Source organism: Sinocyclocheilus anshuiensis, unplaced genomic scaffold (genome assembly GCF_001515605.1).
Source record: "Sinocyclocheilus anshuiensis isolate Anshui unplaced genomic scaffold, SAMN03320099.WGS_v1.1 scaffold1201, whole genome shotgun sequence".
Classification (NCBI taxonomy): domain Eukaryota; kingdom Metazoa; phylum Chordata; class Actinopteri; order Cypriniformes; family Cyprinidae; genus Sinocyclocheilus; species Sinocyclocheilus anshuiensis.
Window position 1 is genome coordinate 155,576 of NW_015549617.1, and position 27,272 is coordinate 182,847.

Consider the following 27,272-nt stretch of genomic DNA (forward strand, 5'->3'; position numbering starts at 1 on the left):
TGGAAAATGTGTTTTTTGAACCTTAAACCGCATAAACACATTTCATTACACCAAATACACCAAATAATGTTATTTTTAGCAACATCATATGACCCCTTTAACAGTGGATTTATTTAAATACATATTCTGATATGGATGTAGTCAGTCAGTGCTGGATTGTTGTAGCTAAAAACAGGAAGAGGACACTACAGTGAGCATGTAATCACTGAAACGAACATCTCAAGATGTCTCAATTTCTGCTTTTACATTGATAATATGCTCAGAAATTGGTCTGGCAAGCTGCACCATGCAGCTTTCCTGTGTTTTTTGTCCACAGTAAAGAATGAGGTGACTTGTTGTTTCGGTGGTGATTTCATCTGGTGATCTGCCCGGCCAATTTATCACAGATTTTCTGCTTGCTGATCTCGATACTGTACATACATGCTCAAGACTTTGCAACATGCTTTCTTGCCCCTATTTCTGTACCCTTGAGCATTTGCATTTCACGTATCCTTGCACACAGATTCATCATACTATTGCCCTCAAAGGACATGTCATCATTACAAATATAAGTCCGGTTCAGTGGTCCTAAATGAAGAACCTCAACCATTGAATTTTATATGTGAAATAGCATCCAATAGGTTCTGGATGTCACATGCTCATTCCACTGAATGTTTTGTTTCTTTATCTAGCTTGCGATCTGTTGTACAATAGATTTACAGCAGATTTTTAGGGCAGGTTGCTCACCGTTCTCTGCTTCCCTTTTGCTCTGTCCAGCTACAATATGGAAAGCAGTAATTTCCTCCCCTGAGAATATACTTCCCCTATTACCAGGTTCACTGCCTGCAGTGTTGCCAAGGCGATGAAATGTATCAGTGTGGGCCCAAGTGGATTTGCAATTAGAAGAGCCAGAGGAAGTCTCCTTTCGGCCAATCACATTGCCAGCTTTACATCAGTGCTGAACTCATAACCAGTGATAACGACATCCTTTATAGCACCCACCATGCCACCATAATGGATGACAAAAACAAGGATTGGATTAGAGGGACGCTAATCAGAGCCACAGATCTACAAAGAATTGGATTTTATTGATTAGAGCATGGGTCTTCAATGTCATCGCAAGCGGAAGATAAGATCTCTTATTTACCAGGCATATATAAGCAGCAACACATTGCCCTTGAGTTTAGACCAGGTGAAAAACGAGACGTACCAGTCCAAACCTGTTGGACAGAAGCCATTTGATGTCATTTCTTCCTTCCTTCCTTTATTTTAATTTTTATTTTTTGGATTTTTTTTGCTATTGTGGCAACAAATTAAGATCATGTAGTCAGTTTTGTTTTTCATTCATTTTTATTTTTATTTTTATTTTTTGGATTTTTTTTGCTATTGTGGCAACAAATTAAGATCATGTAGTCAGTTTTGTTTTTCATTCTGGCTTGTATTGGGAACAGAAAATAGTCAACAGAAGGGGCTGTCACGTTTATAGCTGATAAATTTAGCTGATTTCTCCTTCATAAATAAACAAATGGGTGACAATACTGTTGATCAACTCAAATTTGTATCTTTATCTAATTCATTTAAAGTTTTCCCATGGTGCATCAACTGATATTTCTCTAAAAATGTTCTCAAATTGGTCCAGGCACCAGTAGGGATGTGACAGAAAATGTTTGTAATGTCAGAACGGTTATTTTGTTATTAATTTACTCGTGTCATAAATGTCACTGTTTTATTGAAGATAAAGTTCCTATTACAACACAATTATACTGTTGCTTTCATTCCGTAAGTGCAAACGCTTCTGCTGTCAAACAGTTTCCAGAGTCTGTTTTCAGAATTGGTGAGAACTGACAGTTAATGTGCCCACAGTAGCCTTTATATTGAGCCACTCTCAAAAAATTGACAATTTAATGAGAATTATCCTGAAAACTGTCCTCCATTATTGTCAGTTTTATAGAGCACATGTAAGCATTTAGGCCCATCCATCTTACTGTAATAATCATTATTTCATGGCTTTATTAAATCTTGATTCTAATTGCATTCATGAACATGAAAAACATTAAAAAAGCCCTACCCCAAAATGTCTCTCTTTTTTTTTTTGGTGCACAAAATGGAAATTTTTATTAGCCAAGTTGTATATTATTGTTGAAAATAATAATGTGAAGCCAAGAGATTATGCCTTCATTTATTTCTGCTTGTGGGCAAACACAATGTCATTGAGGGTGCTTGAGAATTTGCTGTGAATTCCATGATTGCCGAAATTCCATGAATGGATGGATGGATTTATCTATGCAATGTAATATTTTTGCACATTAGTGCCATAATCGGTGACAGAAACATGTTTAATACATCAGCTAATTATATGCTCTCTTACGGTTTTTGCCTCAGCAAATCAGTTGCTGATGTACTGAATGCCTTAATAATCCAACCCTTAAGGTGATGAATGTGGTTTATGATGCTAGTTACTGAGCATCCCTGGTGCTTCAATAATTTGCTCGGTTGAATTATAGCTCAGCAGGAGTTGAAAAGTACCTCGCTTATGCTGGTCTTGCAGTGACTGGTAAAACGGCAAGATGCATGCTTTCCTTCCGACATGAGCATTAATACTGCTTTGGGAAACAATATATAAATACTTGTAATATATTTCCTTTTATTCTTCAGTGTTGACTGGGGAAGAGATCTGAAATTTTCAAAGGTGTTTGACGAACCCCATTCTGGAGAACTACCTCAGGTTTTATTTGTTCCGAGCTCTGCAATATCAGCCTATGAGGACAGTTATAGAGCATAACCATCATATGAAAAATCATCCTCCACTAAGTCATTTATCACAGCTTTGCCAAAGGAGGAAGAAATGACTGCTGCGCTGCTTGCTGTACCTCTATTATTGTCTTTTACTGATAAATGACAAGCTGAAACTTCTATGCAGCAGCAAACAAATAAGCCCCACAGACTACTCCATTTAGGATTATAACCTGTGGATTGTGGTTAAAAAATGAGTCTCTGTTGATAAGTGTAGTTGTCGGTGGAGAATCATATTGAATGTGACCAAAAACTAGATGACGCTTTTGCTTCCTGTCTATAGATTAGAGGCAAATAGAAAGAGGCAGATCCAGACTAGTTCCAAACATTATAGGGGGTGCAGATGCTGCCTAGACCCGATAATGAGCTCTTTGTGTGCCCATCATACCTGAAGTGAAGGCCTTGAGTCCTGGCGACCAGGCAGCAGTGACAAACTAACAATGGCAAGATCTTTCCTCCAGCACTGTGCTGCATGCTTTTCTTCTCTGCCATAGAGAGTGCAGCCCTATCCTGGAGTATTATGGTTTGAATTAGAGGTCGACCGATATGGGTTTTTCACTGGCCGATGCCGATATTTAGAAATCAGGGCAGCCGATATATGATGTCGATTTTTTTGGCCGATTTTCTTTTCTTTTCTTTTTTTTCCCTTCATCTCATAAAAGCGAGTTTGAGTAAATGATTATTGCAGGGTACCAGATAGTAATAGTAGTAGAGTAGCCTAATTCAGAGTAATAATACATGGCTCAAAACTTAAGCACCTTCTCAAAACAGTTCTGAAGCATGCTTTTTGTTTATGTTTGCTGACAGACCACCAGTGTTTCCCACAGACTTGCAAATGCAGATTCATTCTCTGCCAGCAGGAGGCGTTGTTGGAGCGGGAGATATAGCGGTTTCCCCGGTAACGGCTGTAATCAAATAAGCGCTGCGCTCACAAACGCTACTTTATCAGGCATTACAGGAAAGACGAAATGAAAATGACATCGAAGCTTTTCTGAAGACGGTCGGTACTTTTCAAAGATACATTCAAATAAAAACACCAGTGCTGCATTTTAACTTTGAAACGTGCAGTGCTCAGTTTATTCAACAAAGTAATAACTAAATGTATGGGAAACACTGGACACTGCTATAAGTCAAATGGCCAAATGATAACAAAAATACAAGAGTTCACACATATTACACAGCCTGCTGCTCATAACTGCTTAAGAGTGCACTGGCCACAAGTGATGACATCGTGGATGCTATTGTCGGACCTACACACACATTTCATGAGGAAAGCTAACATGCACGTTATAATCAGCCCAGAAGTTTCGTCTGAGTTGCATGTGTTTCTACTTTCACATGCAAATGACTTTCTAGTAGGGTAAAAAGTAATTAATTACGCTTTCGAAACCGTCTGTTTTGCCCTGCCATCATAGCTTAAGCGGTGTGTGAACAAGAAGCGGCTGCAGAGTGTGAGTTGCTCCGTCTCTCACGCAGCCAGATTCTCCAGCGTTCCAAAACAACGCTTAGCTGCCAGTGTTGCCAGATTGGGCGGGTGGACAAAATTTGGGCTGGTTTGGGGTCAGTTTGGCGGTTTTCAAACATATAAATTGCATTGGCTAATTGTTTAACAAAACAAGCCCAAGTATGTATACTGCATCCAATCAGTCATCATAACGTTACTACACACACACACACACACACACACACTGCAGAGGCGCTGGTGCTGATGTAAACGTCGACAGCCGCACTTAACAGCAGACAGACGTTATGATTCATGAGTGACAAGTTTTTAGCGTGATAAGTTATAACGTATCTGATTTTGAATGTAGTGACTGTATATTCAAGTAATCACAATGCCTAAATATAAGTTAAAGAGTGGGAGATCGAGTGACTCAACTCTCAAAACGTGAATTATTGTGGAGTGAGATGACACGAAGGCTCTATCACTGCAACTCCGAAATCAGAGCACATTTGAATTAATCATAACCGAAACTAAATATGTCGGTTTATACGATCATGTCTTTTATCTTTTAAACGGTCCAGATTGATAAATCCTTGAAAACTGCTAGACTTGATTAGTTTTGACTGTGCAAAGTTCTGTATTATGTTCTACAATATGAACTTAACAAGAGGCTTCCTCTAGTTCGGTGTAAAATTATAGAGCGACACGAAGGTAAGCGCATTATTGTTGTTGTTATTTTTTTAATTGTCGGATTATAATTAAGTATCAATGAATGACACAGTTTTGAGTTGACTGTCATGGTGTGCGCATGAACGAGTGTGAAATACCTGCTAATTACGTTGCTTTTTCCTATCACTTATATTGGGCACTTTTTGCATTTAAACTGGATTATTCTGACTGCTGACATTGAAAACCATGCATGTGTTGTTTCGAGGGTATCGGTTAATTTCATGATTGCCGTTTTGACAGTGTCTGCTTGCATATTTTATTCATGTTCGGTAGCCTAATTCTCTTTAATGTAGGCTATTCGCCCCGATTTGATCCGTTTACCTGCGAAATGTATCTTATTTATAATTTATGTTATTTTGTCGTCAATATTTTGTTTTAAAGAGTTAAAATGGCCCTTATCAACCTTGATTTACATATTCTATAACATTATTTTGACAGTTAAAGTTTTGGGCGGTTTTTGGGCTGTAGGAAAACTTGAAATCGCATCATATGACCCCTTTAATTAAAAAATGCCAAAAATCGGCCGATCAATCGGTCGATCTCTAGTTTGAATGAGTGAGAGTTAACTAGGAACTGGAATACGCTTTGTGGTGTTTGTGATTTAAAAGAAAGAAATTTAATTTCAGTTTTAAATAGTTCTTCCAAAAATGAAAATTAGCTAAAAATGTACTCGCACTCAGGCCATCCAAGATGTAGATGAGTTTGTTTCTTCATAAAAACAGATTCTGAGAAGTGTATGGCTGCAGTAAATGGGTGCCGTCAGAATGAGAGTTCAAACAGCTGATGAAAACATCAAGGCATTTTTTTACTTTAAACATTTAAACATTTTAAACACTTCTGGCCAAAATAAGAGTCCATAATCCATAATAATGCCAGTATAATAATAATGCCATCATAATAAATTTCATCCCCTGTTGTCTTCTTACTTCAAATCCAAATAGTCTTATCACATCAAAATCTGTTCCAATGAAGAAACAACCTCATCTACATCTTGGATGGAATGAGGGTGAGTACATTTTCAGCGAATTTTCATTTTTGTGTTTTTTGTAGTCGTTATTTTTTATTTTATTCGTTGTTTTCAGCACCATATGAATATCATCATGCAGCTCAAACAGAAAAAGTTGTTACCTGCTCTAAACTGTAGCATTTCTGTTGCATTTAAGAGAAAATTACTGTGCGTGCACAGTAAAATTATGTGGGCACTAATTGCAGCTATCACCCAGTCAAAACATGTGAACTTGAAAATAATATAACACGTATTAAAAACTTTTCTATGTCTTGTCACTCTTGCAGTGTGCGGCCTAATTGATTATAATGAGAGTGATGTAGTTGTGTCATGCTGTTCACTTTCACTGTAGATTGGCTGCACTGCTTCACACTGCGATTGGCTGATGTTTGGCCCTTTTCAAGTCAACAGAGAAAGCCTGCAAAAGTTGTCAAATTAAGACACATAAATTTAAGTATATTTTATTATGCTTTAGTATAATAAATAGTAAAATATAATTTTATTATAACTTATATTAAGTTATTAGTATTTATATCAGTGTGTTCATATTGACTTTATATTTAGCATGAATATTACTAAAATATAAAGTGGCTTAACCTTAGTAGGATTCACCATGCAGATGTGTTAATTTGCCAGTTTATTAGTGCACACTTATCTTTTGCCTTTTAGCCATTATTAGTTCTTTATTTTTGTTAGTTAGGCCTACTAGGCAAACATCATATATCAAAATTAATTATTCATAAGCAAATTCTTCACCTTAGTGCAAGTAAATTAATTAACTTTTTTTTTATTGGATGTAATTTACTAAGATATCTTGTATCTTTTATCATGTCAAATCACATATTTTATATAATTATTCTATATAGTTTTCATTGCCTGCTTGTACATAATATATTGAATTTGAATTAAGTTTGTGCGTTTGTTTCGTTTCTTTCACTCCATTTGCTTGTTATATTGTTCTCTTTTTGACTTGTCTTGTTCAGATGTTGTATTGAGGCATTTACGTATTTTAAAAAATCGTTTGATTGTAAAAAAGTTTGATTGTACCCATAAATATTTTAATTTAGTGCTACAAGTGCTCTTAAACACCAATCTTAGAGTAAAGACCTGTTACTCTGTCGCTTCTGTTATTTATATTCATTTCTTCTCTCCTCTGTCTCAGACTGATGAAATCACTTTCCAGTGACTGCGAAGCAAAGCTTCAGGGCAGTTGTAGCTCATGTGGCTCAGTCCAGCTTTCTGTCATGGAAGAGGAGCCAGCTGACCACTGCGAGTATAGTTATGACGTGTCAGAGCTGACATGTGATATGGTGTTGACATCTGTTAGCGACAGCTTCTCCGAAAAAAAGCTGCTTTCTGAGAAAGTGCCTTTACGCTACAATAGATGGAAGCTGACTGCAAATGAAGGACAGAGATAGAGAGAGAGGACTTTTGCAGTACAACAAATGGAAGCTGACTGCAAAGCAAGGGCAGTGAAAGAGAACAAGTACAGGGCATCACCCTTCATTTCGCTTAACGCAGATGCATTTTAGTGTTAAAGCTTATCTTCTCTGGGCCTGTAATGGCATTATCACAGACAATTGCACACTCAACACCCGCACTGCAACATACATGTCTGGAGCACAACGAGGCAGTTTTTTTTTTTTTGTTTTTTTTTTTTTGGGAAAGGAGGATATTATGCGAAATTACAAGTTTAAATTAGATTTTCTAAACCTGTGCCTTTCAAGTTTCAGACTGTTTTAGTTTTTAATAGCATGGACAAAGTAACTATGTAACTGGAGGGAATTTATAGTTTTTTTTGCTATTTATTGTTTTAATTTAGTGATCCCTTTTTATAAGGTAATCATTGTGTTTTAAGAGTTTTGTTTTTGGCAAAGACAACTTTAAGACCACGTAAAAGACTCGGGCAACCAGTACAGGAGGCAGTTGACTGAGCAAATGGGCAAATGTTAAGGGGTAATCCTATCTACCAGCTTGTTTTATAGTTTCTGATCTCTCTTAAAAAACTGAGATGATAGTTATGTGCTGTATTATATTGTCTTGATGTATACGGTACGTATGTAATTTGCTATATATGGTTGTTTTAGAAGAAACGACTAATACTTCAACCAATAGCATTGGTTAATGTGAGGTTGTTTACAAAAATAAATGATTAAATTCAACATGGTAATTTAACTATTTTTTGAGCTCTTATCAAGATATCATAACTCAATCTTTATGTGAAATGACAGACTTATGTGAAGTTACATTTAATTCGTTTAAACCTTGCCCTATCTTACAATCAACTGCAAGCTTGCATTCAGATCTGACTCCATCCAATGAACAAGATTAATAGATCCAAGATCCTGCCCTAAAGTTTTTTTCTTTTAACAGTAAGTTTCACTTCGATTTTAAAATACAGAAGAAAGACCTGACAGTACTTTCGCTTCATCGTGATTTTAAAGGTACAAGAACAAAAACAGCCTATTTAATTCTAAGAGTGGAAAAACAGGATGCAAAATGGTAATTTGAAACTATATTATGGCTGTATTTGTTGCAAGATGAAAAGGTTTTTAAAGGTGACCTCTTTAGGTACATCTGCCTTACAGAGTGCAGTATACATAATAAAAGAGAGAATAAAAAAAAAAATGTTGGCCCCAAAAAATTGGTATAACACAGTTCAAAGATCTGTAATTGTTCATCAGGAAAGAGTAGCACGTAAATGTGTTCAAACCTTGAATGCAATAGTGCTATTTCAGAAACTGAATATGTTGTGCATATTTATGTCTTTCAGTTCATTTTTTATTTTTGAGTTCTTGAAGTCTTCCCTTCATCGCTCTAATAGCACTTTGTGCCGTGGCTGTTATGATAATTATTTATTTGGAGTTACGCTGGAGGGAGCTGCCACGCAGACATTGCAGAGCGGGTGGGGAGTGTGATGGAGGATGACATTAATGTGCTATTAAGCTTCTACCCCTTGAGCAAAGTGTCACATTTGCCACTGTGAGCTCAAGAACACACACATGCACACAGTGAGATGAGTCATTCGGAGGAGGTCACACCAATGTTATGTAAGTTAGTTGAGAAATGACCTGTTACCCACAGAGGAAGAACGCAGCCTTTGGAATCCCATCCAGTAAAGGTCCACATTAGTAATGCAAGTAGTCATTTAACAGATGCTTTTGTTCAAAGCAACTCTTATTACGTGGACAATCCCCCTGAAGCAAGCTAGGGTTAAATACTCTGTTCAAGGGCACAAGGGGTTGTAGCTCCTTGTTTGACTATCTGCTGATAGTGAGAAAATTGGTTAAATGAATGCGTGTATAAAAATAAACACACACATTTATTTGTTTGTTGTTTGTTTCTATTGATTTAATTTATTTGTATTTATTTTGTCATTTCAATTTATTTATATGTGCATTTTAATTAATTTATATAGCAATTTGTTTATATTTTTATTTATATTTCAATTCATTTATTTCAGATGGAGTTACCAGTGGCAGTTTTAGACAAACCCTTTTTTTTTCATTTAACAGATGCTTTTGTTCAAAGCAACTCTTATTACGTGGACAATCCCCCTGAAGCAAGCTAAGATTTAATTTATTTGTATTTATTTTGTCATTTCAATTTATTTATATGTGCATTTTAATTAATTTATATAGCAATTTGTTTATATTTTTATTTATATTTCAATTCATTTATTTCAGATGGAGTTACCAGTGGCAGTTTTAGACAAACCCTTTTTTTTTAAACAATAATTGTGCAACTTAATTTCCTAAGTTGTTCAGATATTTTCTTTACAGGACTTGCATTTAAAATCTGTCTGGCTCAAAAATCGAAGGTTTTCTTTAGTTTGAATCGGCATTGTACTTCTGTACAATATGACAAATAATTTTCTAAAAGTACAATTTAGGTCTGTTAATTCATATGAGTTCAAGTTTAAGCTCACGCTTAATTTGAAGTATAGCATGCCACACTGATGTCACAATTGAAATTGTTTTGAGATTCAGTCATTCAGGAAAAGGATAATGAGGTAAAAATCTTGTTTACTTTCAGTCCTGCTGGTTGTTTAGGTGCTAAGATGCCATTATTTTAAGTACTTACATTTTTTGCTGGCCTGTCCAAATTCTCACCAAAGTGACCAAAGTTATTGACTTGGAATACAATAAATACTGTATAACTACAGCAGCTCCACTTGCTGGTTCTCCATTGGTTGTCACTCTCCATGGTGTTGTAATAATATCTCCCTGCTACAGCAGGGGAGACAAAATCTACAAATCAATTGCTGGAAGCCTTTGCAAGAATCACATGGAATGAAACATTACACCATTCTCGCTGTGCCATGTTCTGTTCTAAGTCTGTTCAACCACTAAAATACTACTAAAGTCATTCCCCGTGGCTGTCATGTAATGTAAGCAGCTTTCTTTGAGTCTAGCTAGTGAAGTATTATGAAAGGAACCAGTGTAAAGCGTATTAAAAGTGACTTGCAAATGTTGTTGATTGATGTGACTCCATTGTGAACTTAAAAGTGTGATTCTTCTTGAGTGCTGCTTTTCATATTCTATACTGTCTTGCTTATTGGGATCTCAGAGGCATTTATTTTAGCATCACATGCTTAAGGTCTTATTGATGTAGCACACCTATTGTCTTGCCGTCACTCATACAGGTTTACACAGATCTTATAAGACTTTCCTCTAACAGTCCGTTGCACACAGAGCACCAGAGGCATCTGCTTAGTAGATCCAATACTGGTTGAGCCAAAGCTTCAAATGACTGCTGCGTCCTGTCAGCTTCTGTCCCTTAAATTGTGTCATGGTAGTGCCACATGTTGCAGCTGAGGCAGACAGGATTAACTAAATAAAGGATTAAATAAAGCTTTGAGGAGACCCAAAATCTGCTGCATGTTTTTTGCATTACTGACATAGTTAAGCCTCCTCCTGACATCTTGGTCATTTCCAAAAGGCAAATGAGATTCTGAAGTGTAGAAATCACACTCTTCCAACTAGGGGTGACTGCAATTCCTGTAGTTCAACTCTTAGAGCAGTGGTCCTGGAGAACCCCCAACACTGCACATTTTAGATGTCTCCCTAATCAAACACAACAGATTTAACTCGTGAGCTCATTAGTGAAGACTCCAAGACGTCAAATGTGTGTGTCAGATAAGAGTCATCAAAAACGTGCAGTGTTGGGGGTTCTCTAGGACCAGGATTGGGAACCACTGTCTTAGAGCATGGCGTTAACAACAGTCAAAGTCATGGGTTTGATTTCCAGGGAACACGTGGACTGATGAAAAGATCAGTAAGGATAGATCAAAGGTGACAGATAAGACATTTATAATGGTTTACATTTTAAAAGATTATGATTTCAAAACATTAATTTTGATTCATCAAAAGAATCACAAAAAAAATATTACCGTTTCAACAAAAATATTAAACAGCACAACTGTTTTGAACATTGATAATGATAAGAATTGTTTCTTCAGCACCAAATTAACATATTAGAATGATATAATTTTATTATGAGCCAGTGTAATTCCAATGTAACATTGTATTTCCAGGTCCCTGCTGATTCCCCAATAGAGCTCTGTGATGAGAGGCCCACACATGGAAAGGATGCGTGAATTTAAGTGACGATCCCTTTCCCATCTCTGCTGTCAACAGCATTTTATTTGTAAAAAATTATGCTGACAGATGAAAGCATGTCAGCCGTGTCTCTCCGGAATGTCACCTGTCCACCTTACCTGTCAATATTCCTGCTCGAAATTTGACTTTCTAACAGAGAAAGACCACCTCCTATTAACACATTACTCATATTTTCATCTATTAGGCTGGATTATGCACCATCATTATTCATGATTTTCTTGCCTGCTGCTGAATTTTATCCCCCACACTATGCTGTCGATGGAACATCTCAGCTAGGGAATGATTAATAATGTCTGTGTCTCTCAGTGTCCATGAAACACAGGCGTCTGTCTTGCTTTATTTACCCTAGACTAACAGGACCATATAGAGTCAGCTCAGAAGTGAAGGCAATCTGCTTTCATGATCAATAAACCTGTGGGACAGGCGGGATACACCATGCTGCTCTTGACTGCTTTTTTTCTCTGCGGTGTCATTCATTTTTGGGAGAAAACCAATTCAAGAAGGCACTTGATTAAATGAGATGTTAGCGTTTCGCCTCCCGCTCTCCCATGACTCCTTTCCGCAGTGGTTGAGAGCTGCTCATTTATTAAAGGGTTAGTTCGCCCCAAAATGAAAATTAGGCTGCGTTTTACTCACCCCCAAGGCATCCTAGGTGTATATGACTTTCTTCTTTCAGACGAATCCAGTCGGAGTTATATTAAAAATTGTCTTTGAGCTTTCAAGCTATATAACTCCGACTGGATTCGTCTGAAAGAAGAAAGTCATATACACCTAGGATGCCTTGGGGGTGAGTAAAACGCAGCCTAATTTTCATTTTGAGGTGAACTAACCCTTTAAGGGAATAATCACATCAAATTCTGGTAAAGCAGACATAAGTGCCGTATGTGGTGCAAACATCATTCATTTTGTATCATCTTCTCAGTAGGGTCTGTCTTTAAAGATTTGTGATAATTAACGAAACTTTATTTTGTTAACCACATAATGACAGAAGGTGAATTTCAGAAAACCTACCGAGTAATCAGGAATGCACTAAACTACATAATTTTGAAATTGATTAGACTGTGGGTTATCTGAATGAATATTTGACTAGTTGCTTTTAAAGAGATTTACTAGATTTCCTGCTTTCTGCTGAGCAAGACTTTTTTTCCATGGAACACACACACACACATATATATTTATTTATTTATTTATTTTATTGTTTTTGAAAAAGGTCTATTTTTAATATTTATTAGTTACATTTATTAATTAGTTTATATATGTTAATAACTAATCACTACGATTTGCTAAATGAACAGGCTGCTGCACGCAGTTTTGTTTTTCAATGGAGTTGCCTTATTTGTTAAAATCCCCAAACTGTGCACTTTAATATTAAATGAAGAAATGACATTAAAAATGTAAAGTAATCACTTTGGTAATCTAAAATGCTTTTCGGATGTAACTGTAATTTAATTACCACCTATTTAAAATGTAATTATTATGAAATACAGTTACTCATATTTTGTATTTTAAATACATAACACCGTTACATGTATTTCGTTACTCCCCAGGCCTGGGTATTTGTGAATCTTAAGTATATTCATCATCTGCTTTACGTACCTGGCACTGGCAGTAATTTTACAAACTTGTAACTTACATGCTTACTGCAGAACCATGCATCGTTCATTTATATTTCTACATGGCTCCCTGCAATACAACTCTGATTCTTCATCTAGTGGTCTGATGCTGATACAACCACAGCTGCTACAACTGATAACGGAAAATTAGAATCAAACAGTAATTCTTTTTTTGCTGAAGGTGGTGAATTTGTTGCAAAAGTGGTGCTTTGATGGCTAGAGCAGTGGTGCTTTAAAGGGGATGGATCCCCTGTCAGATGGATGCACTGACAGTCCAGCAGTTACTGTTGCTAAACCCTGAAGCACAGCACACTGTCAGCATGCTAAACCCCTCTCTGAGAAGCTGTATCCCTTCCACAAAAGAAAAAGAAAATCTTTCTTAAAACTTTAAAACAGACTAGTCAACCATTCTGGCCTGTTAATGTTGCAATATTTACTCTCAAAACAACCAGCCAGAAATGCAACTTGTATAATGATTCTTGCATCAGAATCTAACGGTTCAAAGTGACCCTGAGATGTGCTGAAACGTGACTAGTAAAGAGGCAGAGGTCCCATCTAATTTGCATTGTTTTAGCTGCCTCAGTAACTATTTAATTTCTCCTTATAATCCTTAGTGTGATTGCTCAGATCTGAAATCCTCTTCACTGGATTGACATACACTAGCTTTCAAAAGTTTGGGATCAACTTTTTAAAGATTATTATTTCTTTCTTTCTTTTGTTGTTGTTGTTTTTGAAAGTCTCTTATGTTCACCAAGGCTGCATTTATCTATCAAAATACAGTAAAAACAATAATGTTGTGCAATATTATTAAAATAAAAAAAATAAAAAAATTTAAAAAATGTAAACTATTCCTCTAATGGCAAAGCTGAATTTTCAGCAGAATTGTCTTCAGTGTCACATGATCCTTCAGAAATCACTCAAATATGCTGATTATTATCAACGTTTGAGAGTAAAACTGAGGATACGAAATGTAACACTTCCAAACAAGAACTGTCATGTTTGTTTGGGCTTCTTTGTGGCCATCTTCCAGTGCAAAATTCAAAATACAATGTCAGCATCATTTTATCTGTTTATCCCACCACACTGCGGCTCATCCCAATCTTATACGGAAACAATTTAATGTTTCAAAATGAGCTGAGCCTTCTTGAACTGATGTTTACATAAAATGCATGCCATCATTTTATCTTTGAGCCGCAATAATAATCCCTGTGTAGTTACCAGGCACTTTCAGGTTTATTTGATATTTATCTGGTAAAAGTGTTCAGATATGGTCCCTGGCACCGTTGTTAGGAGGCACACAGTACAGGAGCAATCCAGATTACAGCGTTGTTTGAGAGAATGTTCAAGTGGAGGAGCAAACAATCTGGGTTGTTTATTAGGGTTCTCAACATATTGCATCTTGCTTCTAATCCTATTTGTATGATTGTTTTTCTTTGAAGTTTGTAGGGTAGAGATACTGAAGAAACAGGTAGAAGATAAAACCGATGAACAATGGAAGCCTTTACTGATGCAACAAACATGCAAAAAGTGACTTTAGGCTCACAGCAGGGAAGTCAGACATTTTGAAAATCAAGGAACATTAAATTGCATCTCTACAGTTTTAATGATCATAGATTTGAGAGTTTGAAAGGTTAAGGTTGTGACCGTCTCATCTGCAGATATTTGTCTTAAATGAAGCCTCAGGGGTAACAAGCATTTCTGGCTCTTGTGCTTTAAGGCTAATGCAACTTCAGCTAGCTATTTTCATCTTGCTAACGATCTGTGGCACAGACAACAAAGAAGGACCTCGTGGGAGAGGGAGAGAAAAAAAGTTTTTTTTTTATCAGTAATGCACTCAAGAACTTGGAGCAGAGAGAAATTAAACTGGAGTTATGTAGGGCAGCTCGTGAAGGGAAAAGCAACCCGAAGCCATTTCACTGGTCGTAGAGATTTTTTTTTAAATAACAATGCATAAGATATTTTTAAACTTCATTCTCAGAATTCACAGAGCTCTTGTACCCTTTCATCTTTCTGACACCCAGTGTATATTCTTTCGGTCAGTTGCCATTAAGGAACCTGACTGAAGTGACCAAACACCGAAAGTCAATACTTAATGGGCATTGACATGAAGTGAATTCAGATGAAGATGTTCATGCTTTGTGTTTCTTGCTATACAGGGCTGAAAATCCGTGAAGTGACGATCAATGTTACCAGGCAGCAGGTGGAGGATTTCCATGGTCCAGAAGACTACTGGTGCCTGTGTGTGGCCTGGAGTCACCTAGGAACCTCGAAGAGCCGTAAGGCCACAGTGAGGATAGCCTGTGAGTAATGCATGAAACATGACCTACAATTGAAATACATGATCTAAACACAGGTGGACTGCTGTGAGATAGTGGCAGAAATCTCTTTGATGTATTTCCTTTTTTTTCTTTTCTTAAACGATGCACTAAATGCTTTAAATCTGAAAGCATATTAAAAAGTTTGAATTAATAATATTATTGCCAAAAAAAACAATTACATTTTGTAGTCTGTTGACAGATTGATTTATTTTTGATTAGCATTTGCTATAATTATAATTATCATTGTCAAGTTATTATTAAGTTGTATTATTTTATCACTAGCATTTATCATCAAATGACAACTTTTTATTCCACTTTAATACAGGGAAATTAGTTTTTATCCTATCTTGTATTTCTTTCTTTCTACAAATTGAGAGAATTTTCAGTGCACAGAAATAAATAAATAATTTTATTTTACAAGTACAGTGGGGATGAGGCAGTCAGAACTGTATTAATGAACTGAACCAATGACACCTGCAACTCTAGCAGATGGCCAGAGCACCATTGAGCACCACTGCACTCTCCTGCTCTCTTGCCCTGCCTTTCCAAGCTTGCCAAAACAAAGGGCATGGGGCGTAGAGAGAGCAGGATGCTGAGTGATGAAAGCAATTGGCATAAATAGGCCAAATATTGGATCGAACTCTGACCGCTGTGACAGCTGCCTCTTATCTTTTCAAACAGACCTCCGCAAGAACTTCGAGCAGGATCCTCAAGGGAAGGAAGTGCCAATCAAGGGCATGATTGTGCTGCATTGCCGTCCCCCAGAGGGAGTGCCCATGGCAGAGGTAAGACCCATCCTCTCAGGTCTCTGACATAATTCCCACAGGGAGTCTGGGAAGGACAGTGCATGCTCTCTTCTGACTGGAAAAAAGCATCAGTGCTGTTTTAAACATCTATACTAATTCTGTGCTTAAAGATATAGTTCAACCACAAATAAAAATTCATCAACATTTACTCAGCCTCATGTTGTTACAAACCTGTATCACTTTTTCTTTCTTCTGTGGAACACACACACCACACACACACACAGAAATAAAAGAAAAAAATGAAAGAGCTGTTTTCTTCCATATAATCAAAGTCAATGAGGTCCAAAACATGGGAACATTATGATTTTCATTGTATGGACACACACACAAAAAAGAAAACTGAGACACTTTTTCCAAAGCTGTTTTCTCAATGAGTCAATGAGGTCCAAAACATGGGAACATTATGATTTTCATTGTATGGACACACACACAAAAAAGAAAACTGAGACACTTTTTCCAAAATATCTGCTTTTGTGTTCCACGTAAAAAAGAAATGTTGAACTGTTTTGGTCCATGTAATGAAAGTCAGTGTGGTCCAAAAAAATGGGACCATATTGACTTTCATTGTATGGACAAAAAACAAAATTGATATATTTTTCAAAATATCTCCTTTTGTGTTCCACATAGACATGAAAGTCATACAAATATTTTAGAACTTTTTTTGGTCCATATAATAAAAGTCAGTGGGGTTCAAAACAACATAGAACCATACTGACTTTCAATGTATGGACCCAAGAAAACAAAAACCAAAAAAACACAAAAACAAGAATTTCCCAAAATATCTCAGTACACAAAAGAAGATAAGAAAGAAAGACATACAGATTTGGAACGGCGTGAGGGTGAGTGAATGATGGCTGGATTTCATTTTTGAGTGAACTATCCCTTTAAACAGAACTGCAACTGACTGTTCACTGACAAATTTGATAGATTGATTTTGGTTTAATACACATTCGTGTGCAGTCAAGGGCCATGTAAGGGACAAAAATGACAGGTCCACATATCATGGATTACGAGCAGGCAATATATCAGTGTACATGTGTGTGATTATAGTAGGGTTTGATTCTTGCAGCCACCAATGCTTTATGAATGATTCAGTGATGAAATGGAAGAGCTCTTGTCAGCATCTGTCTCTTCAAGAGCACAGTGGACAGAAACACAGGAAATCTGGAAAGTACTGGAAGACAAGAATCTCCCTTCAAGTACTTTGTCAACATAAATGAAGTCAGCTATAAGAGGGGCGACATCCAGCATCTTCACCTCCACGATCGTCTGAGACCAGCCACCCGGAGCTGCTGCAACAATCGGTTTGCATAACCAAAGAATTTCTGCACAAACTGTCAGAAACCGTCTCAGGGACGCTCATCTGCATGCTCGTCGTCCTCATCGGGGTCTCGACCTGACTGCAGTTCGTCGTCGTAACCGACTTGAGTGAGTGGACTTTTAAAATTTGCTTTGCTTGAGAAAACAAAAATATACAGTTACATTGTTTTTTTCTTTTGGTTTAGTCGAGTTGGTTTTACATCAAACACAATGTGATTTTCGACAATGGGAAATCTGACAGCAACAGCACATTTTTCCGCTTCGGCGAGTGCTTCGCGGACAGTTTACCTCGCGCATTAAATCTGCCGCAGGCCAGCAAATCACTGAGAACGCGCTATAATCCTGAAGAGTCATATCAACAGAGCGGAGGCGAGAAAGCTGCCCGGAAGCAACCATAACTGACGTAGATTTACAGAAAACTACTGCCGTTTGGCAAAAAATTCATTTTACGTACTTATTCCTAACTCTTTAAGCTTTAAGTTACAATTCAAATGACAAGGGATCAACTTATAATCATGTTTATATGAATTATCCCGTGAACTTATTCTCTCAAATGGCCTGGGTATGCGGAGCATTCGCAGCTTATATGGACGGAACGCCACTGAGAGAGATATATACACACACACACACACACACACACACACACACACATATATATACATACATACATACATACATATACACATATATATATATATATGATGTATTTGATACATCTTGCTTTTATGGCTCAAATAGTATATGTGGAGCTCATACTCGTGTAGTAAAAAAAAAAGGTCCAAACTGAGCAAAAATCTGCAATTTGGTGCAGTTACTGATATTATGGAAGAAGGAAAATAGCATGGGGTAAGAATTACATGGAATTACATAAATAATGATGACTTTAATTTAGGGGTAATCTATTCCCTTAAAAGGGTTGTCCTTTCGAATATTAGCAGTACTGATGTCTGAGTGGTGAATACAGTGACATGATACTGTGACTGTGCGTGGGGTGCTTCTCAGCACTTTAGTAATTACAACTCAAACAAAAAACACTGAAATGACCTTTTAGAAAAAGAACAAGTTTCCTGTTTTAGAGCTCAACTGTAAATGTAAATGAGTTTCCCCAGAGAGCTGCTTAAGCCTCTCTGCATAGTTGGTCTAGACTGGTGTTATCATAAAAATCTTTTTAATGAGATTATGCACTCTGAGTTATGCTACTAAGGCGTAGTCTTCATTTGGAGAGAGATTTTGCTCCCAAAACTTTCTGTGAAATATATTCACCTTCCCTTTGACTGTTTTCTTTTCTTGCTATTGACTTGGAAAGCTTTAAGAGGAAAGGAAAATAACACAAGATCTCTTTAGTATCTTATTTGTATAAATTGAGATTTAAATCTCTTTCTGTATGTGGATCTCCTCATCTAAAGGTTTAGATGGACTCTTAAAATGTCTTTTAGGCTGTGCTCAGATTAGTCAAACACCAGCCTTTGCAGTCAAAAGCCAGATATTTCATCATGAGCTCAAATCAAATTCATCCAAGGCCAAATGATCTGAGCTGATTCATATTTATAGCTCTATACCCTTACTGCATGACAATCATCATCCAAATATTTTTTTTTCAAAATGAGGAATTTTTGGGGAAACAACTGGGACAAAGTTGATACTTCAATAAAGCGGTTTCCTTAGCTTTCTTTTGCTTTTTTCCTAATTACTTTTAATATGCATCAGGAGCTTGTCCATTCAAAGATCTATAGATCAGTGCTCACTTCATGTTTTCCTATCCGTTTTCCATTACCCACCCCCCCTCTCCTGTCCTGTTACAGCCACCATGAAATTGAGGGATGATCATCATGATCTAACAAGCCAATTACAGGCCCGTTGGAGCTGGGTGGTATCCTGTCTCTGTGTTTAGCTGTGATAAGGCTGATCTGGGAAGAATGGTAATGTGGTTCAGGAGAGGAAGAAAGGGACAACCCTGTGCTTTATGCTTGTGGTTGCCTTTACTTTTCCATGATTGACCAACACCATAATAGTCATAGAAGTGTTTGCCAATTTTCCTCGATGTGTTTACCAGGTCTAACAAGGTTAATTCCTTGTGTGTGTGTTTTCTTTTTACCTTTTTTAGGCTCATCATTTGAATTCAGAGTGTGTCAAGGGATATAAAAGCTCTAGAATTGGAAAATAAACTGGAATTCTGAATTTTGAAATTGAGTTGATGAGAATAAGAAAACAATGAGTCTGTGCAAATAGAACAAACTTGTGGATTGAGACTGAGGGATTAATTTAACAGAGATGACTTGGATTACAGGGATCACTTGAACTGACCCACTGATATTTCTTTCCATTACAAAAGGGGTAAACTGTCTATACTGTATAATATTGCAGGTATGATTTCTGATTTACAGTGCCAAGATTTATTTTGCATATTTAATTTTATTGTTTTTCCCAGATGTGCAGTTCATAGATGTATTGTTTATGATATCTTGATATATTGATTGGCAGTAATATATTGGCATGTGAAATGCCAAGTATGTTGATTTTTTGAATTTTGAATTGTGTAGATAAAGTACAACTAAAAAGAAAATCAGCCATGTGTTCAATCTTCATTTATTATAGAAACATTGGAATTAAATTATTAATCACACTCTTACAAAAAAACACACACACACACACACACACAGCAGTAAATCCTGTATGATATAAAGCTAATCTATGCTAGTGGTATTTCATGTTGACATGCAGTGGGAATACAGTCATCAATGGGAATTGCACAATTTAATTATATTGCTCACACCATATTTTATACCATGTTATTTTCAAGAGAGGAGTAAATTAATGTATACTTGGTAGTGTCATATAAGAGCAAAACACTGCATAGAAATTGTCTCCGTACCAAAATGTAAGGCACAAATATAATTTAAATAGGTTGAAATACCACACTGATAAGTAGGGCTTGTTATCCAAAACATCATAAAAGAAGGTTAAGTAGAATAGAAACTGACCTCTTACAGGGATAATGTTAAGTTAATAGTGATTTCTATTGCATAAGTTGAGACATTGAAAAGGGTTAGTGGTCAGATCCGTGATTCCACAGCTCTTGGATTTCTGCAGTTGAGCACTTGAGCTTAATAGCATTAGAACCACAACTCACTGTAGCATTACAGCAGTTTTACTCACCCTGAGAACTTGGCAGTCCTTGAATTACTTGACAAATTGGACCATTTTCCACAAAAGCAGACACTTTGTGTTTCCCACACTCTCCAGCTCATTGTCTGTTATTCTCATGACTGGAGTAAGCCCTTTCTGCCAAGTTCTCGCAAAGGTCCCCAAGCAGGATTCTGTTGCAATAAATAAACAATAGTATCTCTGTTAATTTTCATCTAATATGGATCTCGTTTCACATGTGAAAAGATTATCCAGTCAAAGCAGATATCTTTTACACATGCAAGTCTACCGCACGCATTGATAGACCTATAGAAAAAAATATTTAAATATTTTTCTTTTCTAAGAATGGCTTAACTTGAAGTGCTGTAAAAAAAATGTGGAAAAAAAATATTATTACGCAATCTTATGAGAGGAAGACTATGAACATGAGCCCCCCCCCATCCCTCCCTCCATCCCCCCATAATCCTTGAAAGATCACATTTTTAATGTATGAAACTTCACAAAGCAGTTTTTTCATCTGCAGGAGGAGCCAGTTCTGCCCTTTTCTTTACCTTGCCATAGAATATGGCCGTGCTCACTGATGTAATGTTACCTGTATATATATTTAATCAAAAGTAAAATTGGCATTTCAATTTGATTATATCCATATATCTTGCATTTAAAGACCAATATTATTCAAAGGTCATACAAGTGACATTAAAACACATTTTAGCCTTAATATTAAAGGGGTCATATGATGCGATTTCAAGTTTTCCTTTCTCTTTGGAGTGTTACAAGCTGTTCGTTGTACAGTATGTGGAAAATAATGTGTTTTTTTTTTACCTTGAACCGCATAAACACATTTCATTACACCAAATACACAAAATAATGTTATTTTTAGCAACATCATATGACCCCTTTAAGAAATGTGCATTGTGTACAAGTAGTCCAAATAAAGTTTAATTCTAATTTTTATATCAGTAAGTCTCAAGCTATATGTCAGTAAATATGTTAATAGATTTGAACTATACTTGGTATAAAATAAATGTATTTTAAATATATGACTTTTTAACTAGGTGTTATTAGTATACTTAGTATATTCTATATATTTGGACAGCTACTCAGCAAGAACCTTTGATTCAACAAATACAGCTATCAAGAATATGAATTAATTTTAAATAGGTGAATTCATTTACACAAACATTTCTAGAGATGAAACTGCAGTGTTTCATTAAAACCAAATACCCATTTGAAAGTTGTTTGAATTTTATGCTCATTATACCAAAGATGAAAACTAAAGCAGTTGCAGAAATTTAGATTTACCTGTCTTTGCTATCAAAGGTTGGTGTCAAAAGCAAATTCAAAGCGATTGTAGTTGTGTCTGCTTGTGTCAGTCTTGTCGTTGTGTTGTGCGTGTGTGGGTTTGATTGAATTCACAGTCAGTGAGGCAGCGTTATATTTCTGCTCGCTGAGGGCCGTCTATCAGAGCTGTTTAATCTTAGTAATTACTGTGCTGAAATATTAAGTCGTTTCAACAGCCTCTTCTCCACCATACACACACTTCACGGGTAAAAACCTCCTCTAATACCACCTGCAAAACTGATCCAAACATTTTCTGATACCTTGTTTTACTGAGTTCAAAATGTTATTAAGCGGCTCTGACCTCCTGTCCCGCTTTCATGGGTGACAGCCAAATAGCCCCTGTGTTTGCAATAACAGCGAGGTCTTCACTTCAACTGATCTCTTCCTGTCAACAGGACCTTAATCAGGCAGGATGGAAACACTAATGAAATCATGGGATCCTCTTGAGACTGTGGAAACTCCTCCATCAGCCCTGCCACTGTTAGCCACGCTGTAATTGAAACAAATGTGCCAATTAGGCCATTCATTTCTCACTTCGTCTGCCACACATTTACCAAGCTAATTTGTATTTGTTCCCTACCTTTCCTCTTCTTACTCCCTCTCTACTTATAGCATGTTTTTCCCCCCTTCGTTCTCTCTTTCTCCCTCTCCTCATGTGCTCTGCACCTTTTCAAAGGCTGAGGGGAAGTGGTGCTCAAGAATGCAGAGCATGGCAAATGCCTCAACAGAGAGGTCTGCTTTCACTGTGTGCTAATTGCCTATTTCAACTCCCAAGTTTCCCTGAAAACTTGAGTAAATACATTAGAGGAGAAGTGTGCTCTTCACTTCCATACACAAGTAGTATTACTCCCTGCTGGAAAAAAAAAAAAACTTAAACCGGGCGATTTGTTGGTCTTAGTTGCATAGCTGGTTTAACCTGGTTGTCCAGCTGTATTCACAGTCTGACTAACTGTAAAGTGCCTCAAATCCATCTTAAACTAGCAAAAATATACCAGGCTATAAGGCTGTCCAGGTGTTTTTTATTTATTTATTTTTTTAAGTAATACAGTGTTAAAAACAAATGGCAGCTGTTATTGCCAAAACTTAACCAAAACAAAAAAATACTGTAGCAACATTAAGTTTTACAGATTAAACATTTACATAAAAAAACATATATTTCTTTAACTGAGATGATAGTATACCAAAATACTAAAATCAGTTTTTTTTCTCTTTATAATATGTTGACAACCACATGAAAAAAAACCCGGCGATTAAGAAAAAGTGAAATGGTAAATAAAAACGTATCACAAGTAGCTTTTCCACAAGCTAAGGTAAATACTAAAATATGGAAGGTACTTGTTGTCATAGACTCAAACAATGCAATAAACATTAATTTAACAACATAAGATGTAACATAAAACCCTAATGTACAAATTAATTAAAAAAAAAAACATCAAATATGAAAATTCTGGGAATGTCAATTTACAGTTTTTAACTGTAAATTATAAGATGGCTTTTTTTCTTTTTCACTTTCAAATTATATACATTTAACAGTATTTTGATGTAAAATTATATGAAATGTCCCATTAGATCTATTAGTTTTTCACTGTATAGGGAAACATTAAAACCTTTTTTTTTATACCTTTTAGAGTGTATATATATTTATACCATGTTCTTTTGAAAGCACTAACCAAATCAGATAGTTGGATTTAAGATGGGGGGAAAAAACCCAGTCTTCTTCAAATGGTGCCCTCAAACCTTGTGTTTCTTCCAAGGTTATGAAGTAATAAATTACAAATAATCACATTACTGTAATTAAGTATGTTAGTTGTACTTCAAGTTTTTCAAAAAGGGTGTACTTTGACTTGAGTATGTCTTAATGGTACTTTTACCATGCCATTTTCCTTCCATCTGTGTTTGTTACTTCCCTGTCAGCACTCTTAAAAATAAAGGTGCTTCACAATGCCATAGAATAACCTTTTTGTCTAAATGGTTCCATAAAGAACCTTTAACATCTGAAGAACCTTTCTGTATAACAAAAGGTTCTTTGTGGCAAAAGAAGGTTCTTCAGATTATAAAAAGGTAAGAAAGAGATGGTTCTTTAAAGAACCTTTGACTGAATGGTTCTTTGTGGAACCAAAAATGGTTCTTCTATGGCATCGCTGTGAAGAACCTTTTGAAGCACCTTTATTTTTAAGAGTGAGTGTTGCCAGATCTCACAAAAAAAATAAGTATCGGGTCTGACAAAAAGGCCAAAAATAAACAACTGTTTTCATTGTTGTGTGGGATAGGAGCTATTTCTTCTTTAAATAAGCACAGTGTGCAATACAGTGTCAGAGACGAACGGTCATAATTATTTGAAATCTTATTTTAAACTATGCCTTCAATAACAGTTTATATTATTCTAACTGAGTGTAGAAACTGGTATCTCTTTTGCTATTTACAGCTTTGGTAAATAAATGCTTCTCTTTTTATCAGGTGGAGTGGTTGAAAAATGAAGATTTGGTTAGCTCCCTTGGAGACGATAACATTGACACTCGTGCTGACCACAATCTGATCATCAATGAAGCCAGGCTCTCTGACTCTGGCAACTACACCTGCCTCGCCAGTAACGTAGTCGCAAAAAGACGCAGTGCTACAGCTACTGTAGTTGTGTTTGGTAAGATGACACTGATTTGCTTCATTGACTTGTTGTGCTGTCTCCTCATGTTTGCTAAAAATACTACTAAACAGCTCTCTGCTTGCAACAGGGCTGTGAAGTCATTAATTATCACATTTTACCTGTTAACTCATTAAGTCCTATACCTCTTTATGATAATTTCCACTTTTCGTGTGAACTATTATTTACTCACCCTCATGACTTTAATCTGTAATTTAGCTTTTTTTGTCAATACAAAGAAAGTCAGTGGGGTTCAGCGTTTTTTTGGATCCCATCAACTTTAATTGTATGGACAAAAACAGTTGAAACATTGTTTCAGCAAAATAAAAAACATCTAGGTTTGGAATGACATGAGTAAATGAAAACTGGATAATAATTTTTGAGTGAACTCTTCCTTTAAGATCAGTTATATATTATTGACACTTAAATTACAGAAGAATGTAAACTATAGGCTTAAAGCTATGCTATTTTCACCTAAACAAACTTTAGCTCACTTTAAGAGGTTTGCTGAGATTCATACACTCTACAAAGCGATTCAAATTAGTGAAGACCACTACCAGTGACTACCACTATCCAGGGGCGTGTCCACATTAAAAAAGTTTTGCCACCCCAAAGCAGAGTATGAGATCGAAGTGCAGTGAGAGCGGAGTGAGGAGAAGAGCAGCGTGATTTTGAATGAATCAAGGATTTTCTGAAAGTCGGTGAATCTTGGTTTTCGCTCACTCCGAGTCGAGAGCGCTCTACTACCGCTCCGTCACGACCACAATTAATGCCAACAGCCCATTATATAACTAAATTTTTGCAAGAATTCGCAATAAATACCATTAGTTAGCTTGACATTGATCGATCATTCAAATCAGACAGAAGGTGAAGGTTGTGAAGACTGTGATATATAGGTAAGTGTGGGAAGTTATAGTTCTGAAGGAATTTATGTTAGTTTATACAGTTTATTGTACAAGTAGTTAACAGCCGTTCTAAACTAGTACTGCCTTCAATTATTGTAGCACACACACACACACACACACATACAGACAGTAGCTCGCACATCACAAATCACACACACACAGAAACAAAAACTTATTGTCAATGCTGTCCTGTGATTTATCAATAAAGTTGCTTAGATACAGAAAAGTTTTAGCGAAAATTGAATTTTGTTTTGAAGAAATTAAAACCCAGTGCTTCACTAGTAGACAGACGTTGCACAGACAGGCAGGACTAATTGATATGCAATCGCGCTCTCACAAATGCATTCAAATAAATGTAATCTTACTGTGCTGCTCTATCTGTATCTGATTTAATGACTGATAAAATAACTGATGAAAATGTACTGTTGTTTTCTTCCTTCCAAACAAAATTTGCGCTGCAAAAAGCAACAATGACAGATTTTTTAATGCTGATAACCTAAGCATGGCAAATTATTTAATGCACACCTACTTGAAGAAAAGGAAATAACACAACATTATTTTATTTTTGTTTTTGTCTTCTCAAATCTGCTATAACTGTTATAATCAAAGAAAAAATCTTGACCAAGGGTGCATTAGGTACTCACAGGCGTAACTATGGGTGCTAAGGGACACTTTGGGAAATGCCATCAGCATGACCAGTGTCTGAAGCACATGTGAAAACACTCCAATCCCATTGGCCCGCTCAGCCTGTGACGTCATTAGCGGAGCGCTGGAGTATAAAAGGGTGCCTGTAATGCATGTCATCAACTTCTTTTTGTCTTCAGGAGCCGTTTGTTTGCGCATGTGTAGGAAACACTCTGCAAAACGTTTCAGTTAGTGCGTGCCTCCGTTTGAGGACCTGACAACATGCATGATTGATGCGTTTTGTGCATGAGTGAGGAAGGAGCGTGCACGTTCAGTTCTCGAGGGAATTGAATAATCAGCGTGTATGTGTGTTTGACTCAGGAGAGGCTAAATGCACACTGTGTGATGCGATCATGCTTAGAAATGCCTTGTATGCTTGATTCTCTTTTGAGGAATGAGAATTGAGCACCTACCACCAGTGGTTCGGGGGCTGTCGAGGCAGGCAGACCGATCACAGGGATTGTTGGTTGGGCATGGAAGGAATCCGACAGGAAGTGCTTTCCCTTTAAGGAGTTCCTTTCTTTCTGTTCTCTCCTGAGAGACAGTAATCAGCATTCGCATGAGCATGTCCTGCTTTCAATTATGGTGTTGCTTGAACTAGGCACGCTTAGCTCTCGGAGGGATTTAAATGCGTGTTGTTTAATGCGGTCACAATAATTGGTTCCACCCAGGCTTGACTCTCTCTCTCAAGGGATGAGAGTTGAGCTCCTACACTCCACGGTTCGGTTCCCGCGACCGCCATTGTGGTGAGGCGGGATCGAGCATGTGGGTTGTAGGTAGGGCTGTGACGGTGGCAGATTTTTACCACCACGATGGTAATGGACCAACTACCGCCGGTGGCACGGTGTTGATATAAATATATATATATATATAGGCCTATATATATAACTAATATTAATTATATGTGTGTGTGTGTGTATATATATATATA

The 27,272-nt window shown here is 36.7% G+C and overlaps 1 protein-coding gene across 3 annotated transcripts in view; it reads left to right on the forward strand.

Moving 5' to 3' along the window:
* Positions 1–27,272, forward strand: part of LOC107659286 (netrin receptor UNC5D-like) — a 175,369-nt gene that overhangs the window by 120,412 nt on the left and 27,685 nt on the right. For all 3 annotated transcript variants that reach the window (XM_016448168.1, XM_016448169.1, XM_016448170.1), the window contains exons 3-5: positions 15,342–15,485; positions 16,185–16,288; positions 24,572–24,752. In XM_016448168.1, the coding sequence (XP_016303654.1) occupies positions 15,342–15,485; positions 16,185–16,288; positions 24,572–24,752 (429 nt within the window). The remainder of the gene's footprint in view (positions 1–15,341; positions 15,486–16,184; positions 16,289–24,571; positions 24,753–27,272) is intronic.